Source organism: Rhopilema esculentum, chromosome 4 (assembly GCF_057945365.1).
Source record: "Rhopilema esculentum isolate cy_ngs chromosome 4, ASM5794536v1, whole genome shotgun sequence".
In the NCBI taxonomy this organism is placed as follows: domain Eukaryota; kingdom Metazoa; phylum Cnidaria; class Scyphozoa; order Rhizostomeae; family Rhizostomatidae; genus Rhopilema; species Rhopilema esculentum.
This window is the reverse complement of record NC_142818.1, coordinates 2,502,441-2,522,310: the sequence shown is the minus strand read 5'-3', so window position 1 is coordinate 2,522,310 and position 19,870 is coordinate 2,502,441. Positions and strand designations below refer to the sequence as shown.

The window sequence follows — 19,870 nt, the reverse complement described above, 5'->3', positions numbered from 1 at the left end:
AAAGGCCAGTGAAAATTCCAATGGTCAAAAATAAACAGTCAATAACCTCATTTATTTGTTATTGCCTAAAATAGTCCCTCCTTCCACGGGACTGTTTCCCAAAACAACTCATTATTTGCACAAAGCAAGGGAAATAAGACCGAGTTTTGGGGATGGTACTTTCAGTTCCTTTGTTTTCGTTAGCCCATCTTATATCCCTAGTTATTTTCTTCAGAGACCATTAGGTTAACTTCCATCAGTTTTGTCCCAAATACCAATTGGCGTTTCTGCTACTGTATAGCTATGTATATGCGTAGCGTGTGTTCTACTGCGAAACTTAAATTCCATATAACGTATCTGAAATGAATAATTGTTGAGAGAGCGATGTGAGGGTTTTTCATCGATCTCTTCATTTCTTCGAATAATGTTTAACAAAAGTTACTGATCGCAAAAAAATTGAGCAATTGCCTTCGAATCTGACACTAAGGTGAAAAATGGTTAACCAGGGCCGATTGTTATTTTCTATGGATTGGATGGGATCGTCTTATTACAATTCTGAAATTGGCCATGCCAAGACCGAATCACATTTGAATTGGTCTGTATAGGTAGTGTGAACAGTTATGTTTTTTCCAAAGACTTCCCCCTGATTTTGTGAAATCTCCCAAATCAATGACTGCCTTCTCGGGGGAACTTGAACCCAGGACAGACTTTGGTCGACCCCTCCGCCCAAACACTTTTACCTTCAGTAAACACGTATTTCCTTCAATGTGGTTTATAGTAGTGTCTATTATAAATGCAAAATGCACGGCCTACAAGGCATGACAGCAAAACTAAATACTAAATTACTAACAGAGTCGCAGTCTTGGGGACAGATCCATCATTAGAAACCCTAGAAAAATTAACCCGAAGGGCACCCAAATTAAATTACAAGCCATAAAAGACACTCAAAATAAGGAAATCATTTAAAAAAGTCGGTAAACGTTTCAATTGACCTGGTTAAACGAAAATGTCTTTTTCGAGTCTATTGTTTATTACTGTTTTTGCTGTGTTGCCCGTGGCAGCCCTGAAATAATTTTGCGATGTTACAGAATACTAAAACGAGGCAGAAACAGAATGTTGACCCAGTTGCCATGGAAAATGCCAAAACTGAACGATGAAAACGTTGAAAACTAAACAATAGTGCTGAGGTAAGAAACCGATTTGAAATCGGCGATTTCTTAAAATAGACGAGTTTGCAATGCGTAGAATATTGAGCAAGAATAAACTTGTTTGGTTTATTACCGCGTCGGGTGTTCTTTAAACCCTAAAGCCAGCAGATTCTACGTAATTATTTCATAAAATCATAAAAAATGACCCAGATCTGATTCGAACAGTAAAGCACAAGTGAATTTTATCTTCTTTGCTTGTGTGCATCACAACATGGTATAGGCTAAATCAGGGTAATTTGGGACAATTTCTAGGTTTTTTCTTACCACTGCTCGCAGCTATTAGAAAGGCCAATTAACCTTTTCATATACATTTAGATCTTGATAATAAATAATTAGTATTGAAGAAATTTTTTTCTATATTCCTTTTTCGGTAATATGTCCTACTTTCAAGATTGCTGTCCCAAATTACCACGGATGGGGTAATTTGGTACATACAGAATTCATTATTGCAAATAACATAAGGGCACAGACAAACTGCGTCGAAAGAAACCATGTATGCTTAAATTTCACCGCAATTTCATAAATAACAACAATTTTAAAAGTATAGGTTTTCTTCTATTATTAGTAAATTTCCCAAATTGTGGGTGTCCCAAATTTCCCCTGTCCCAAATTATCCCAGTTTACCCTAGGCCTAAAAGATCTTTATGTATAGAATTTTTGTAGCTTGTAACTTTTTACAGTGGTATAAGCCCTTTTATGGCAATGAAACATGAAACTGAAAGGGAGCAGTAACTGAAAGAAACATATTATGTTTTAAACTCGAAGTTATATTTTTAAACTTTAATCAGATATTGATGTGGAAAATTAGGGTTGAAGCAGGTCCACGTCAGCTTCAGCTGACACATAGATTTTAACCTACTTAAACAAATACATAATGAAATGAAAGCGAAAAGCAAAAATCAATTTAGATCAATTTAGATAAACAATCAAAATTTTAGGTTTTAATCGTGAAGATAGCAGACAAAGTCCAGTTTTGAAAGAGAGTATGCGATGAAGAGAAGGCCAAGATTTGTTAGTAAACTGACGAACAGAATTCAAAAGATTGCAAGCAACAATAAGAGCAAAAATGAGCCACATATCAAGTAAGCAAGTAGCTAATCTCTACCTCCAGTTCAAATTTTGTTGCAATTTTGCAAGCAAAATTTTGTGCAGGCTCTTTGCCATTTCCACAAGTCATTAAAAAATTCAAACTTCAGGTTACTATGGGTCTCAGCAAAAAATGTTGAATTACATATCAAGGGCCAAAGCTGCCTAAAGCAAAACTACAAACAGGAAACAAACTAATTTGTGCATATTGAGTTGATAATCAGGCATCTAAAATCCCTGCCAAAAGTCCTTGGAAGACTCTATTGCTGAAGTGTTGTTTTGAAACCATTAACTATTAAAAAAACCACAAAATTTTGCTGCTTAACATGGCAAGAAACAGCATTGATTGACTGGTGAAGGGAGCGCAATAAAAGATGTTCAACTATTTAGTGTAATATACCAAGACTTTTGTCGTGGATTATAGAAGATGGATAGAAGGAGGTGACATGGTTTTTGTATCTTCCCTGTTGTAATGTGATAATTTTGCAAGGTAATGTATCTTTCTTCTTAGCCAGTAACTCCTTTTTGACAACAAAATTGAACTATTTTTATAAGACCAAGTGGCCAGTAGCACAACAAGACCATCTCATCCCTTTCTTTATTCTTTATTTGGCCAAGGAAAGTAGTAGACATGCCTCCTCTAGAATATTTTCTTTCACTTTATCAACAGTTTTTAATAAATATGCTTTGGCTACATGTAAAATGCCTCAAATTAATGCAATGAATTTTTTGTAACATTTAAACACTTTAATTTTCATATGCAATGATAAATATAAAAATTTATTCAAGATCTTCATAAACAAAATTAAGGTTAGATATCACAGCTTTTCAATCTGTATAGAAAGATTATATGTTAACTTAATTTTTCTCCATTTACACTCATTCTGTATTTGTTATGAATTTTTCTAGTTATTTGCCAAGTGAGCTGTTGCTGAAAATATTTGAGTACCTAAGCCCATCTGACATTTTGAGATGTGCACGGACATGCAAACTCTGGCTTGAAGAATGCAATCAAAAGTAAGCAAATTTTACAATTGAAATCACTTTTAATAAATAAGACCCAATAGGGCTATATTACTATTAGCTGTGGCTGGGAGCATGCCCCATGTAAGCCATCACAGTAGATAAGCTGATAGGCTGTTAGATAAAATACTTTTTTGGATTTGCTCTTAAAGACCTCTGTTCCCCCCAAGCAGTGGGGGTGCCATGGGGTTGTATAGGGGGTAATTCCTCCCCCCCCACCAACCACATAGCTGTAGACGTCAGCTAGGGTAGGCAAACTCGAGCAAGAATCATACCTGATGGGGGCAGGATTTATAACAAGAGAGCAGATATATAACAACTAACAAACAGATATATTTCAACTAAATCAAGCTCACAAAATTATAATTATGCCAGTGTCTCAAAATATCCTTTGGAAAAAGTATAGCCAGAGGGGGCAAGTTGTTGTCAAAATTTTCATTTGGGGGGCACAGCCCCCCCATGCCCCCTGCAGCTACGTGGCTGCCCCCTACTTTTGTGGAAACATGGTCTACATATTTCTTCTAAAAATTGATTCTGGCTCAAAAGCTATCTTTAAACGGCTACCTTGAAAACATGGAATGTGGAATGTTGGAATGTGTTTTCTAAAACCTGTATAAAACCTGTATAACTAAAACCTGGGTGCGATCTGTTGTTATTTACCATGGGGTTATTTACCATGGGGTTATTTACCATGGGGTTATTTACCATGGGGTTGGTAAATAACCGATCTGTTGTTTTTTACCAAGAACATAAAATGTCTCGCAGATTCGTTAAAGAAGGTATCAAATCTGCTATCTTGTGCTTTATCTTATGTTAAATCAGTTTGAGGGCCATATCACCAACAAATTTTCTTTTTTTTCAACTTTCCAAAAAAAAATTCTTGTTAGGAAGAGTCCGCCAAACATCCCTAAAATTTTTATTATTTTAATCTTTAATTAAAATCTTGCACTTTTTTGCAAGAGTGGTACACCCCTTAAAACAGTTGACTAGCAACATTGTGTAATTGAGACCTAACTTGAAATAATCAGGAATAACCATATCAAGACCCAGTCTGGCAGAAGGGCGTTGCTTACAAAAATTTTTGCGCTTATTCCTATCTCAAACCAGTGAGGTTAAAAAAGGGCCACGAAATAAAAAGTGTGCTATCTTTTTAGCTGCACATGTTTTTCTTCCTAATTTTTTTGGATTATCATATTTTAATTTGCTAATAAGCAGTATTGCACTCCCAAACAAGGGAAGGAATAGTGCTACCGCTGTTTTACAAAAAGTGGATTTTCGATTATTGAATGTAAAGATATTCACAACTTATTATCTATTTCTATCTATTTATTAATTTTGCCTATTTCGATCCAAAACTGAGTATATATATTTCATAGCCTAGATCTATGTTCTGACGTTTTATACTCTGAAAGATGCTAGACAAAAAGCTTTTAGTTATGTTGTGAAATGTTTGCTTTTTTCCAAGCAAATTTGTTTGTTTTAAGATGTTCATTTTTTTACATTTGAAGTGATTTGTGGAGACAGCAGTTCCGAAAACTTCCAGGAAAAGTTCAGAAATTCTCTTTGGAAGCGAAGAAGCCAACAGAAAATGTTAACTGGAAAAGAGAAACAATAACATGGTGAGTGTTCAATACAACAGGACTTTGAAAAATTGATTTTGAATTTCATATGGGGTCTCTACGTGGCCACAGCCTTTGAGAAAAAGAGGACCCTAATTTCTTAAAGAAACATAAAACAGGCGCAAAACTTTCATGTTTCGTATTAACCCTTTATTATTTTCTTTAGTTTAGCATTAATTTTATCAAACCCTTTTTGCAATGGTTTTTCGAGCTTCAATGCTGAATTTAGAGAACATCTTGACTGTGCTCAAATTTTGTGTTCATTTGAACTTTGGAAGTTTTTTTACTGTAAGGAGCTGCTTCTTGTAAACAAATTTTTGTCAGCTTCCAATTATCAGTGGAAGGAGCTTTTATGGGAAATTAAATTATTACACTGTTCTCTTCCATTGTCAAATATTTCCTCTGTCCACAGTTGAGCATAAAATGTAACACGTAGCCGATCGTAACTTTTGGGCAAAGTGTCCCTGCTTGCTGTTTTTTATCTTCAGTAATCATCTTGCATTTTGCTGCGTCAAATTTGCCTTTCTGCATCTTTTATAGCCTAAAAAAGTCAAGGAAAAAGCACGTCTCTATGCTTATGAAAAAGAAGAGCCGTTACTCTGGGTTGCCTGAGAAAACGACTGAAACAATAAGGTAAAATTTACGCTAATGCATCCGTCATTGTTTGCAGGTTGCAATGTTCAAAGCAAAAGTGTTGTACCTCATACAAAACAATATTGAAATTATCCGAGGAGGGTATCTGGCATTGTAGCAGGAAAATTAACAACAAATTACACGGAACTACATAAACTTGATTTCTCTAAGTTGCTGAGAAATTTCGTCCTGGAAATGGAGTATAAAAAACTGTAGGTGCTTGTCTTGTGCTTTGCCATTTAGAACAAGACATGTTGTCTAGTCATCCAACGCTTGTACTCTTTCTTTAAGGGTGCTAAAAAAAGTTTAAAATGCTCTGATTTTGGGTTAATTACTAAATTTCCATGCATCAAATTATGTTATAAGGCTTAAAAATGGTTGCAAAAAGTTTGTGAGTTATGTTTTCCTGTTCGTATTGCCACTTTTTTTTGAAAAAAATGGATTATGCAAAATGAGTTCAAGTTTCTGCTGTTGTTATTTTGAGCCTTTTAACTTGCGTTCGTTTTATATTTAAACAACTGCCTTGTTCTCTAGGTACCTTGATGTACAATGGGCAGCCGTTATAACCGATACAGAAGGAAATGATTATACGCTTCTCTCGAAGGAGGCAACGTATTATACAACCTCGCTTTCAGTGTGCTGGAATGATATCGATCTGCCACCTGTTGGGAGGCTTGCCTCTTGTCGCATTTTTGCCCAGTGTCCTGTTTTTCGAAATTCAATCGATGCAGCACAAAAAGATAGGTTAGCTGAAGGCCATTTCAAAATTTTTATTTTGATAGATAGTATCTGCAGACTTTCACAAGAATAAAACAGCTCACGTTACTTCTGTAGTTCCGTTGGCTTCAAAATTTTGCATCATTGGCACATGCGCAGTTACAACCGACGTCGTCATTTTCACATCGCTTAATATATTTTGTGGTAATATACTAAAATATATTTTGTGGCTGTCGTGGGAAAAAAGACAAACTCGAATCAAGGGTGTCATGAGAAGAGGGATAATTAATATCTGGTTCAAATACACAATTATGATATAGAATAGTTTTGATAAAATGCTGTTAAGCGCCATGAGATGTGCGTTCTCATTGGTTCAGATAGATTGATGGAACAATAGCGCTAACCAATATGAGTTTAGACTCGTCTATCCAACAAATATAGGAACAATTCGACCCATATCTTGAGGGTGGGCAAACACTTTTTGACAAAGATTTTCTGATACATAGGAAAGAGCATGAATTAGTGCCAAACAGTACCGGATATTCTGATCCTGCTCTTCCCTCTTACAACTGCTTTCCTCAAGTTACTGTGCTTTTCATAGGCAAATTATGCATTAACCTAACTCGACCATGATTCAATACATTGCAATAGTCTCTTTTTATGCCTGATTGATGAAAAGATTCAGAATACAAGAGTAAAAAACTTGATAAAAAAACAAGAGTAAACAGTAGAAGCAAAATAGGACATTATAAATAGTGACATAATAATAGCGAATAAAGTTCACTAAGCTTTAAAATTTCTGCTTCGAATTTATTTTGTTGTTTTTTTGCTATTCTTTTGAAATTACATGCTTTCAACTACAATTGAAACTTTTTATTTTAGAATGGAGGAAAATTACTTATTGGCAAGCGTAAGCACTTGTTGGGTATTCGAAAAAGGCCTAGCTAGGAAATTTGTAAATTTAAAATTCTGCCTAGGCTGAAAATTTCTTGCTTTTAATCTACATACCAGTGATTCTTTGTACAGTGTGAAGTCTAAAAATTGCTTTTTTATGATCATGGAACGATAGTATTGCGAAAATAGTATCACAGTTTTCCTGAATTGTTTTTAGTGCCTTTACAAGATCTTTAATGGCAGAGGTTTCGCTCAAAGGTAAGAATTTCTATGAAAATTATCTCCGTCTCAACATATGGACTGTGTAAAAATAAGACGATTGTAATTCGTCTGAACGTGCCCTTAATGACGTCATATGCACAAGTCATTTACTTTCTTGCAGGTAGTGCTTTCGACCAGACGCATCTTCTTGGCAAAGACTATCATGTTTCGAGTTACGCTCCACTTACTGATTTAGTTTTTGGATTGTGGCATGATGATATCACGGTAAGAGATTTTCTTTGTCGTGGTTTTATCGTTTCATATCGTGGTCTTTTCAGTGGGATCTCTATTCTCTATCTGCGTCTTCATCTTTTTGTTAGCAAGGTTTTTTAAACTATAATAATATACTACTGTCTGAAAAGATTTGGGTGATGTAATGCTACACTTTGGTCATATTTCAATAGTATAGCTTCATCAGATTTCTTTGATGGGCCAATTTCTACAGAATATTTTGAATAATTACTATTCATAATGTTTTGTACAATTTTTATGCAGTTTTGCAACAGTGAGACAGTTTCGCAATAGTGAATTATTTACAAGAAATTTTTGCTAATAGATTAGTTGATTTTACTCAAAGCTCTATGACGTGTTTTATGTTTTATTTTCAAATTAATTTACAAAATGTTTATTCTTGGTATGGACACCTTTTCAGATTTTTATCAACGTTCGTTTGTTGCTTTTCCCCAGTGTTGACACTCGCGCTTGTCTGCCAATCCCCACCCCCCCCCCTTCCGCGGGTTGCACTTCACCAGGATACTCTGTCCCTATAAAAACGCAATACAAGCATACTAAAATTGTTTGTGGGAGCGGATAATTGAAGAATTTCTGTTTTCTGTATCTATATACCCTGTTACGAACAATTTTCTAAATTTTGTTATCCTTTCCCAGAGTTTTTAGACAATTCAGAATAACATGTCCAATAATTTCAATCCCAAAATTATACCCTGTTCTGCTTATGGACAAGTATGGGAGTGCCCCCACTGGACAAATTTCCCTTCAGAATATCAATTTTTTGTTGTATACATCGTTGAGAATCAAACATACTTTCATGTTACTAGTTACTTATACTGTCCGAATATTTTACAACAAAGTATGATAGATAATGTCTTATGTTTATTGAAGTATAAGAAGACGAAATTTTTTAGCAAAAACGACGATTCTTCTAAAACTGCTGCCCGTCCAAGCAATCCAAAAGCTTATTTGCTCGTTCAGACAATAATGTTTATAATTCACAACAATATACGCAGAAATCCTCAATGTACGTCCCTGTGTGCAGGACCAATTATAAATGACCCTTTTTTAAATAAGAACAAGTTAAATTGAGGTTAAGGCTGACTGTTCTTAATTTCCCAAATTTGTGGCTATATTATTCTAAATTTCTTCCAATATCAAAAAATGGTTCAATAAATTTTAAACCCTCAAAGTTAAGTTGTTGCCCAAGCATTGTCATTTTCCGGCAAGCATACTCTTATCTAATTTCATTTCCTTGACTTGACCAGTGACATCATCTTGTAAGTGTAACAACAAGGCAAAAGTTTGGTAATGAAAACTCTTAGAGCAAAAGTTTTAAAAAATTCATACGCCAAAAGTCAAACTTTGTTTTCAATTCTCAAAATCAATAAGCATTCATTTGGCTCTTCTTGATCTTAATAAATCTTCGATAATAATATTACTCACTTGGCAAGAGTTTTGAAACAAAAGCTATGATGCATACTAATCATACATTGACATCAAATAGATTTTTGTTTTGTATGCATGAAATTGCTTTCCATTACTGCAGAAAAACATTGGACTGGTGTAAGGCAGGTGTTGTTTTTTTAATGCTATCAGCAAAATATAAACCCTTTCCTGAAAGATATATGTTCTTATGTTCTCACATTTTATAGCACCACAGCTTCAGCTTTGTCTTAATTTGCTCTTAATTTTTATGTTCTTACGAATTTGGGGCTCGTGTTAAAAAAAGACCGTTAAGCAATCCAAACTTTTCTGTGGGCAGATGACGACCGTTATTTGTGCGAGGCATGTCCTTGAATCTAAAAAAAGTTATCTTATTTTTAGAATTCCTATCAATGTTGCTAGCAACTCGGTCTTTTTAGTTGATTGCTTGTCATTGCTCCATAGCAACATCGCAACATCGCATTTATTACTCTCAATCGCCATTTCCTGAATATCATCGACAATTTACTGAACGGAACATCTGCAAGGCAAGCTCAGTGAATTTTTTCTAATTTTGTCCTATGTTATCTGCCTAAGGCTTTGTTTGAGTTCTATTTTTATATGGGCAGAATGCTTTATTCACATTAAATTTTTAAGAAAATGATTTAACCGTTTCAGACTTTATGAACACATGCTTTTTTAGGATATCAAATCCTATGAGATGCGATTTTTCAGGAGTATATAAAACTCTATACAGATAGCTTAGCTGTTCTATAAGCTAAATTATTCATTCATTCGCTGAGCTGATATTCTGCGTTTGTGAGCCTGATATGTCATGGTTACATAGGCACCTGCCATCTGTTTTTAAATTTTTTGGACAATGGCGGAAAAAAGGTTTGAGTACCTTCTGTTCTGAGATAAACATTGCTCAAGCAAAGCATTTGGAAAGAAAGTAGAAGGGAGGATTATATCAAGATAAAGAAAACTTTATATTAAAATTTATGACAACATTAGAAAATAAGCTAAATTAACATAAGTAAAAACAACCTTGAACAAAACAAACATTTTGAGTCATAGCAAAAAGCAAACTCAATATGTTTGCTTTTTTTAAAGCAATTTACAAGATTTTTTCAATAAGCATTTGGTCGAGCGATATACCTTTTGGAATCAATAACAATGTCCTTTTGGAAACAGGATGTACGCAATCCCACAACATGAACCCATCCTTGACGATCTTGATGGAAAATATGGTAAGCAGAATTTGTTCTATGGTAAGGTAGAGTTTTATTTTTTAATCAATGTTATTATCAACAAACTGGATTTTCACCCTTCCTTCGTTAGTAACAGAATGAAATCCGGTTCTGACAGTAGAACAGGTAGTTATCATGCTCAACCAACTTTTAACAACGCTCTACAACCACAATCGTCTTTTCTTTTTGAAAACAGCTGAAGTAAGCACTAAATAGGTCATGCGTTTTTCTTTGTGAGTGACACTATGACTTCTTGTTTTTGAAAATACGTTAGCTAATTTCTGACATTAGTAACATTAATCACTTTATATCTATGTTTGATCCGAAAGGACTTCAGAGATATTCAGCATTGATTGAGCTCCGAACAAGTCGAAAGCTTCTTTGGAATCACAAAGTAATGGAATTCTTAAAAGGTTTGTTGCTTGTGAGAGAATTCTTGTCCTTTGCAAAGGGCATTGCTGTTTTCACTTCAATAGAGGGGAAGGAGTGAGGGGAGGCCCCGCACTTATGTTAGCCAAAAGGGGCCCCACACCTAAGAAAAAAGGTGGATAATGTAAAGAACAAGGGTCCCGCAGATGTTTTTGGCCCCGGGCCCCGCAGATGTTTTTGGCCCCGGGCCCCGGGCCCCGCACTCCCTAAAACCGCCACTGGGACTCAGCACTAGCCAGCAGTTCCAAGAATTTCCTCCAAACGGTACAATCATATACCTATTGGCTGTTAGCAATTTGAGCCACCCTAAACGTTAAGTCCCATAACCCCGTAGTATGCTCTTTTATTGCATCATTCCACAGATTATGATAAAGAGAAAACATTTCCTTGTTTCTGGAAATATTTTTATCATGAGAAGTAGGCTGATGTTCATTTTTTGACAGGGTTTGGGCCAAACGAATAAAAAATATTTGTAATCTGAACTAGATATCCAAATGAGTAATTTGGAAGAGAATTGTAGAGGGGCCAGCCAAAAATGAATTCTCCATTATGCAACAAGTCTACGAATAAATTGCCTTGTAAAATGTTAGTAGCTTTGCTGGTTTACTTGGTCTATCAACAGCTTTTGAGAATTAGTTGGTTGGACAACCGCTTGATCAATTAAAACAATAAAAGGGCAATGTAATATCAAATTGTCAGCAAAATGTTAGGTGGTAATGAGCACTATGAAAGAAAAATAATGTATGCTTTGGCAGCCTGGAAACTTAGAGGGGGGGGGAGGGGGTGGCAGCTTTTTCGTGTCATTTAATGGAGCAGCACAACAGAAGATAAATTTAGGGGATTTTTGAATAATCCCATCGCATGATTTTACAAACGCTCTTTTAAGCAATCTAAGCTTTAGTTTCGTGCAACAGCTGACTGCTTTTAGTACACTCTCCATTTTTTAAAATTCTCTTAGGCCATGTCGAAGATGGATACCTAATAATGACGGATGAACGAGCTGCATATCAGAGTTGTTTTGACATTCACAAACCTTTAAGCTTACCATGGAAAGCGGGAGCCATCAAAGGAGTCATCCAGGTACAACATTTCCCAGGGTTTCTTTAGCGAGTCCTATGTACGGCAGCCCCTCTAGTCTCATGTCTTAAGTATGTGTTTAGGCCTTTCTAAACGAGCTGACAATCAAAGGCTTTTAGCAACCTTTTCATATCCAGTCATAGGCTAACTTCTCCTTACCTATTTCTTAACACCTTCTACCTTAGTTCTTAACTATTCTATTTTATATGTTGAAGATCTCTTGCGACAGCTATACCTCTTATTGTGCTTACGTCACATACCAATGGTGATAGTCTAACTTTGGTGCTCCTAATGTCAGCAGTAAGCTACTGAATATGTGAGCTGACAGCAGACCCAAAATTTCTTGGATTCAAAATATATATATGCTACGCTTTTTCGTCGCTTTGCAAAAATTTCTTTCAATATCAACTGAATCTCAAACGTCAGTTGACACAAGACAAAATCAAAGAATTTCTTGCCAAGTACTTGATCATTGGGATTTAGAGAAAACTAAAAAATGAAACTAATATGAGCAATGCCCAGATATATCTACATTTATCGACCCTTGTTTTGTCTCGCTAAACTACTATATTTCGCATGTAAATAAATCTTGATCGCAAGGAGATCTTGTTTTCTTTATTTCAGAATCTTGCAGTTTTGGATTTTTCATTAATTGATAGCAATGGTGAATTTATTTGGCACACAAGGTAAGGTGACAAAAAAACGTTTTAACCCTCTTCTCTTTCTTCCAATTAATACCAAATAGCCGTAACCTTGATGAGATAATGAAATTGCAATTTATGATAAGGATGTTTTGGGTGCAATCTCCAGATTTTTAGCATTACTGGCTGTTTATTTTATGGAAACGGGTCTGTTGGCCTTAGACTTGAGAAATAAATGCTTTTCCTCGGAGAAAGCAAAGTGGAAATTGTAATAATCTGGTCTGTTGTTTTGTGTGAGATACTATTTACCAGTGCCATAGCGTGAACGCAGGACTTAGGCATGTGGTAACATATAATGTAAGGTTATGATGAATAAGTGAAATCGTAATTTCAACTTCTTAAAAATACAAGCGGTAATTAATGAAAATCGTGATAATAAACTTTGATTTTGTAAATAACAAATTATCTGTACTCTAATTCTAATCAATCAAGGTGTCTATTCTCTGCATCAAAGGCTCTGACAGAGGTTGGAAAGTGAAAGGGGTCCGAGGGAAGAGTTCACCCATGCGAAAAGTTTAAAAAAAACTTCAAATGCTTTGTGGAATTTTTCAGAATAACTTCTAGTGCTAAAACGGTTTTGCAAAAGACCTTATTCATAATAATATTTGTCAAGAAAAGGCATAACATAATGCCCACCTAATGCAAGAATTGTTGATGCTGTAATGCATCTGGGGATTCCCGCAAGGAGGAGCTTTCCACATTGCATGCTCTTTTCTACCCTGCATGCTGCTCATGACCAGAAAGAGAAGCCGTTTATTGCAGAAAATTTTATGCAGTGACTTTAACACTACAACTTATCTATTACCGGTAGAAGTGTTGCAAGAATTTTAGAATTTGTCTCCAAATTTTTACGCTTGCACCGCAAACGTAGCATACATAGGCGCTACGCCACTGGGGTTTACCGGTGCTTTTGATATATTTAGTGCATTGATACATTGTCTCATTATGTTAGCATCTAAGACTATGTTTTTAGAGTCTAATGATTTTGTATTTGTTTATTCTGTATAAATTTCATGCAGCAAACCTATTAGAGCAACTCCAGATCATACAATTGAAGGTGAGTCCAAGCATGATAACTGATTTCTAACCATTTTTGTCATAGAAACATGCAACTTTAGCATGCTGATACATAATGGGGGGTATACGTGTTTTCAAAAACCGTTCATATGTATAAGGTGACCCTATGAGAAACCTAGCTTGCTGCCGGGTCTCTCAAAAACCAAAAGATCGAAATTTTTCATAATATGTACGAGACCAGATCTATGTGTGTAAAATTTATTGTCTTACCTATTTTATGTCATTTGATTGCGTCCTTTCTGATTGAATGAAGCGTAATAGATTTGTGACTTTAAAGCCATATTGTGTTTTTCTTCTTCACTATTTTTTGAGTTGGTAAACGTATACTACTAGCTATACTAAAGCTAATTAAAACCAACTTAATATATAAACAATAACCGAATTTAACAACGCAACAAAAATAGATGAAATACTAGATAGATGAATAACATCAATGTACAGTAGGTTCCCTGTCATTTTATATAGCCTACTTGTCCTATAAATGGTTTACAAATGCGGCATGAGCAAGATATCGCAGACATAGTTTGAAACTTGCTTTAAAGGTTTTTATATTTGAGCTTGAGGTTATTTCTGTGGGAATTGAATTTCATACTTCTTGACATCTGTAAGATACAGTGTCTAATCCGTATGCTATAGTTTTTGGTTTACTTTTAATGAAAGTGAGGCCTCTGAGGTTATAGGGTGATTCAGTTATGCTAAAAATATCTTCCATGAAACTTGGGTTTTCGTGATGAATAGTTTTGTAAATTTCTGTGTACCATTAGAGCTACGATTATCGCTACTTTTAGTAATCTAATCCAAAGAAAAATATTTCATCAATGTTATTAAATGTTTACATCTTTCGATCAATACCCTTTTTCCATCGAGGGTCACAGTCTTGGTTCGATACAAACAATAAACAATTGCTTAACATCTAAAAATAGAGTTTTTTAGGTCGAAGAAGCATATCTTTTGTAAACTCTTAAATGGAGCAACTCACTGTCCTTGTTTTGTCCGGAAGTTCAAGTATATGGACGCCATTCCCCAGGACACTTTTCTGTTTGACATTAGCGGTGTAAAAAGGTGCCAAGCGGCAGGTAAAAAGGTGCCTTTACGATGTAGCAGAGAAAAACATTTTTTTCTGAAACATTTTTAAAGGCAATAAATTTTTCTATTTCTTTCTAGATTCAGTTTGTACTGTCCTAATCTATTCTTTCTTTTCTTAGTTAATTTCGAAAGCGAAACCAGTGAAAATTTTCAAATGGTTTTAAATGATGAAGAAAAGGGAACAACGACACTTAGCATTGCAGTGGTATGGATATGTTCTTTCAATTTGTGTAAAAACCAATTTTAGCAATTCAATATATAATTGCATTGATTATTTACCTTAAATATTGAATACTCTATTTACGTATATCAATTTCCTTTGGTTCATTCTGAAAAACCGGGTTTATACTCACAAGAGCAATAAAGATGTGAAGATGTTTCGAAAGCTGTAATCTATTTCAGGGATGCAGTGCTAAGGGGGCTCAGGGGGGCTGAGGTTAATGCCGAAAAGTAGACAATTTCTACTTTTGCTATTGTTTTTCACAGCGTTTTGCGCAAGGGCCCCCCTTGTTATTTTGATAACACTACACCCCTGACTATTTCCCTTTTAACCTCAGCGTGATTTCCAAAGTCCGGCAAACAGGTATGTAAGGTTCTAATGATTGGTTTACAGTTTACAATATTCAAGTGAGCTGTAGCCTTGAGTTATTGGGTACTACTCATCATGAGCTCAGTTCAGTTAGAAAATAAGGAGACCATCCTGTTAAAAAGGAGACAATCCTGTTGAAAAGTAAAAACCCCCGAAAATTAATTGCAAAATGTTACCATTGATCACATTTTAGCAATGCCAGAGTTAGAGAATGCCCAATCAACGCTGCGTCATTGCTACTCATTGTTGTCTCTATTTGTAACTGGGAGGGCAGGAGTGTTTCTAAAACAGGGGTGTTAGTAAGAGGAGCAGGGGCTTCTCCAGTTCTCACAAAACAATAGAAAGTGGGCGTGGCTTGGTTGTGTTATAGAAGCTTCTATTGTTTTTCGTGGACCTTCCTTCGGTCAGTGGCCATGTGACTTTTACTTTTTTCTTGACTCTGAAGGTCCTTAACTGAGGTACTAAGGATTTTGTAAGGAGTTGTATGTATGTAAGTTCCAGCAACTTGAACTGTCCTTATTTTATAACTATCCGATTTTAGGATCCAGAAACTGAGTGCTGTGCAGTGAGAAGAATTGAGATAAGACTGAAAACAAGCTACATCAATGTTTGGTTTGGAACATCATACTAAATGTTTTTTGGTTGTAGATGAAGAAGCAGATGTCTTATGTATTTAAAGAAACATTGTAAGTGGTAAAATTAAGCTTCGACTTGAATTCTTGGATTTGATTGGAGCGATTATGCAGTGAATGACCCCACTGTTTTTAACTAAGAAATTTTCAATCATATCGCTGACTGAAATTGCTAATTTCTCGCATACTTGAAATATGAATCACTGGGCTAAGTCAGTTAGCCAGGTTTTAAGATGTGCTACTCAAGGAAACAGAAAATTCAACCGTTTGTCACAGTCAAATGATATTTCTAGTCGCCTTTCCGTGTGACTTTAGGAAAAGGTCAAGAAACTCTTCTAGAAAAAAGACCGTAGCCAATTATTATAAAATGTGTTTGCATTTTCCTGTTTCCTACTGCTGGTTTTTTTTATTCAAAAATTTAAACTTGACGAGCAAAGGTTTGATCATAGAATGCTCCTTTCAAGAAAAATCAAAGTTTCTTTAAATTATTGAAAGTTTTAGTTATAAACTATTGGCCTGAGCAAACGTATTTATGTAGAGATATACCGTATTTCCTCTAAAGAACGCCGCGGTGTTAATTACAAAATCAAAATTGTGGATGCGGCGTTTATAGAGGGTGGTGTTTATCAGCGAGAGTGTTTAATACAAAATGAAAAATTTATCAAATGAATAATGCCAAGAGAAGTGTAAAGAAAAAAGATACAAATGAATTTTAAACAATGTTTTCTTTTCCAAAACTCATACAATGAAGATTGTGTAGAGAAATTTTTAAAGTTTCTAAAAGATGTGTTCACGTTATGGAAATGCCAAGGAATGTCAATATCCCTGTCTCCGTCAGAGTCCTCGTCTCTATGACATAACAACTTTCATAGCATTCGAAAAGAAGGCGCATAAACTATTTGTTTGGTGTGTTCTTTAATTAACGCCGCTTTTCAAGATGTGGCGTTTAAAAGAGAGCGGCGTTTATCAGAGGGCGTCGTTCGTTAGATGAAGTACTGTATTCAAAATTTGGATTTGTAGAAGAAAATTGTCTGATTTTTCAAATGCATGATTAAGGATAAACTATATGTTCTCAATAAAAAAAAGTTTCAAATAAACTCGTTGGTAAAAGGAATCAAAACTATGCTATATTTGTTTCCGCTGTGTGAATAGCAAACAGTTAACCTTCATTGCATTGTGGTAAATATTTTATTCATTATTATCATGCGATTAACGCGATTGTTGCTATTGGACACAACCAATACCGCATAACACCCTAGCCAAACGAATAAAATATCGGCATAAATCATCATCTAACATTGTTGCATAAAACATGTTTTATTCGTTTGGCCACCATGTTTTACGATGCTTTGCGAAATTTGATTTCCATCAAACATTACGTAAAACATCTTTTTTGTTCCCATGTTTGGTCAACAGTGTTGCGTTCATTTGGTCACCCCTTAAAACATTTGTTTTACTCACGCAAGCGCGGAAGGTTCAAATTCGACAAATACGACGCAGTCAAGGCTGAAATACACTGTCCTTTTTTGGATGTGTTCAACTTTTGCAGCATTTTTCTCCATGGTACGTCATGACGTCTGGTTCGGCATCAAGGTTGCAGCAGAATCTGTGACGGTGCTGCAACCTTGATACGTGGCGGTATAGACTAGAGAATCTCTAACCACGGTGCGTGGTTGAGAAATTCGTTTAAAATTTCAGGGCTCATTCATAAAATCTTTCATAGTCATCATGTTCTTTCAAGTGAAACTCATTCAGCAAAGTTGCAAAACCCAGAACTGTCTGTTTCCATGCTCTGGAACCACGGTTTCACCCAAACTGCTTTAATTTTATCTTCCTTTTTTGTCGCTTGGCAATAAGTGCCAGTAGCAAACTGACAGTAGCTATTTGTTTCGTTGGCCTATCCATGACGAAAAGGACGAAAAGGAAAAGGGATCCTTTTTAAAGGATACGTGTAAACAGCTTACCGTCATCCCTTTTTCACCCTTTAGGCGAAAACGGACAGGCTGTGCGGCAGCGCTTGACCATCACAGATGTTTTTTGGCCAGGTCATAAAACATCGTCTAACATTGTTGGTACAAAAATCTTTGGCAATGTTTTACGGACTTAAAAAGAGCGAACAAATTGGATGATTCTGAGCATGAATATTCTCAACATTTTACAAAAAAGTGTGTCAAATTTGTCCTCAGCGGGGGCCTCTATGATGGGCCACGCGGTGGACAACCCTGAGATAGAATGATTATTTTTCAATAAAAGAAATAAGAACTTATTGTCACTGATAAGTTGTTGTATTTCATTTCATCTTATGTATAATTTTTTTTAGAAGGTAGTTCTTTTGCACGTTAGAATGAAAGAAACCTTTAAGGCTGAGTAAACAAAGTAAACAAAAAGATTAGAAGGCTGAGTACTAATCCCAAGGTTAGATTTCTTAAAAAATGCATGTGCCTAAATATATGTGCAAAACATATGTGCAAAACATATAAATTACAAATGATTCTTTTTGTAGAAGGAACAGCTATAGCTTTAGTGCCTTGCTACAGCTGCTATTGCCGTTGCGGTAGGCGTTTCTTGAAGTGGGCGTCGTACTAAAAACTTGATATTGTCAAGTTATTGTATTAATCTTCCGTTTCAGTCGGCGCAGGTGGCCAGCTCCTTATTGTTGCACTTTATAAATAATCTTCAACTTTATATTTATAGGTTTAAACACAGCTAAGTCAGGATTTCACATTAACTGCTGTGAAAATTTTTGCTTCTGCTACAGCTTTGAATAAATAGATACAATCCAACGAAATTAACGGGATAAAGACAGAAATGATGTTGAGTTACAGAGCACCGTGATGATCAAAATAGAAATCAAGATTTTTACAAACAACGGTGCCGGATCGAGCCCAAACTGGGCCTGGTGCTGCAGCACAAAATAGCTTTTTATTGGGCCTATTCAGGAATGGGCCTCATCTATGCCGCAACTCCGATAGAACCCAGTGAAGTTCGGTCCAGTCTGTCTTAAGTTTCACTTCAGAGGAAATTAGAAAATGATGACTACAATGCAATATCTGCTATTCTTTTCTATTACTCTCGTCTTGTAATGGTCGTATCAACCACTTTTGATATAATTTTAGCTTTGCTACAAGTTAAGAAGCACTTATGCAAGGAACAAAATGCCAACTTGAATCAAAAGACAGTCAGCTCATATAATACTGATGATTGCCCCCATCCAGCTATCATGATAAAATTCCTTTTTGATTTTAGAATTTCCATGCTGTTATTGAAAACCAATGACTTCCTTTGCAGATTTAATGAATTTTGAAGTTCTTTAGTCGAACAGTTCAATTCTTCTTAAGAAGCAATCAGGGGCGTTGCGACCGGGGGTGGGGGGGGGGGGGAAGGGCCGATACCCCAATAGTATCTCAATGGGAAATTTAAAGTGAAATCCGCTCAATGGAAGAAACGATTTAAGTAGTTCAGAAACCTTCACGTCTTAAAATTAATAAAGGATCAAGCCAAGGTAGTTAAATATGATAGTGCCTTGATATGAATAAAGGTAAACAAACAAAGCGTCAATGATTTCAATATTATTTTTTGCTAAATCCCAAAAACCAGGCCCTTCTTAGGTATAACTGTGCCTTGTGTCCATTTTCCCTAAAGTTTCTCGGTAGAAGCATCAACTGCAATTCACAATGAGCTCCAGATCTTTTTTATATGCAAAAGGAATGCCATGATGGAAAGAGGGACCTAAATTGACAACTGGTGTTGCTTGTTATCTAGCTTTTGACGAAATTGTACCACTTTTTATCTGCTGTTCAATCCGTTTGCAAAAATTGAAGAATTTTCAATAGGATTAGGAAGATTGCTTTAGTGTAAAATTTGCTTGAAAGAGGGGATCAAAATTTGAAATTTTCTTCTGCTCTTCAAGTAGCTCACAGTGAAAATTCCCCAAAATGTAAGAATCTTTCACT

General features: G+C 35.6%; 1 protein-coding gene across 2 annotated transcripts; it reads left to right on the top strand.

Moving 5' to 3' along the window:
- Positions 1-58: 58 nt before the first annotated feature.
- LOC135691244 (F-box only protein 15) lies at positions 59-19,289 on the top strand. Of its 2 annotated transcripts, none has more exons than XM_065209055.2 (16): positions 59-1,166; positions 2,126-2,269; positions 3,183-3,290; positions 4,805-4,915; positions 5,456-5,548; positions 6,083-6,292; positions 7,377-7,417; positions 7,542-7,645; positions 9,542-9,624; positions 10,271-10,326; positions 10,656-10,739; positions 11,714-11,835; positions 12,457-12,518; positions 13,553-13,590; positions 14,816-14,901; positions 15,827-19,287. In XM_065209055.2, exons 2-16 carry the CDS (start codon positions 2,178-2,180, stop codon positions 15,914-15,916), a joined length of 1,380 nt encoding a protein of 459 aa, XP_065065127.2. In that variant the 5' UTR covers positions 59-1,166; positions 2,126-2,177; the 3' UTR covers positions 15,917-19,287. The 2 variants fall into 2 exon arrangements, with proteins under 2 accessions (XP_065065127.2, XP_065065128.2); XM_065209056.2 differs by lacking the exon at positions 59-1,166 and adding an exon at positions 1,173-1,680 and having other exon boundaries at positions 15,827-19,289.
- Positions 19,290-19,870: the final 581 nt, after the last annotated feature.

Bases quoted from the DNA above. Each gene is read 5' to 3' on its own strand.
- LOC135691244 (XM_065209056.2), top strand. From the start codon at position 2,178: ATGAAGAGAAGGCCAAGATTTGTTAGTAAACTGACGAACAGAATTCAA. The intron at 6,293-7,376 runs GTTAGCTGAAGG...AATTGTTTTTAG, and splicing joins GATGCAGCACAAAAAGATAG to TGCCTTTACAAGATCTTTAA. The intron at 14,902-15,826 runs GTATGGATATGT...ATCCGATTTTAG, and splicing joins CGACACTTAGCATTGCAGTG to GATCCAGAAACTGAGTGCTG.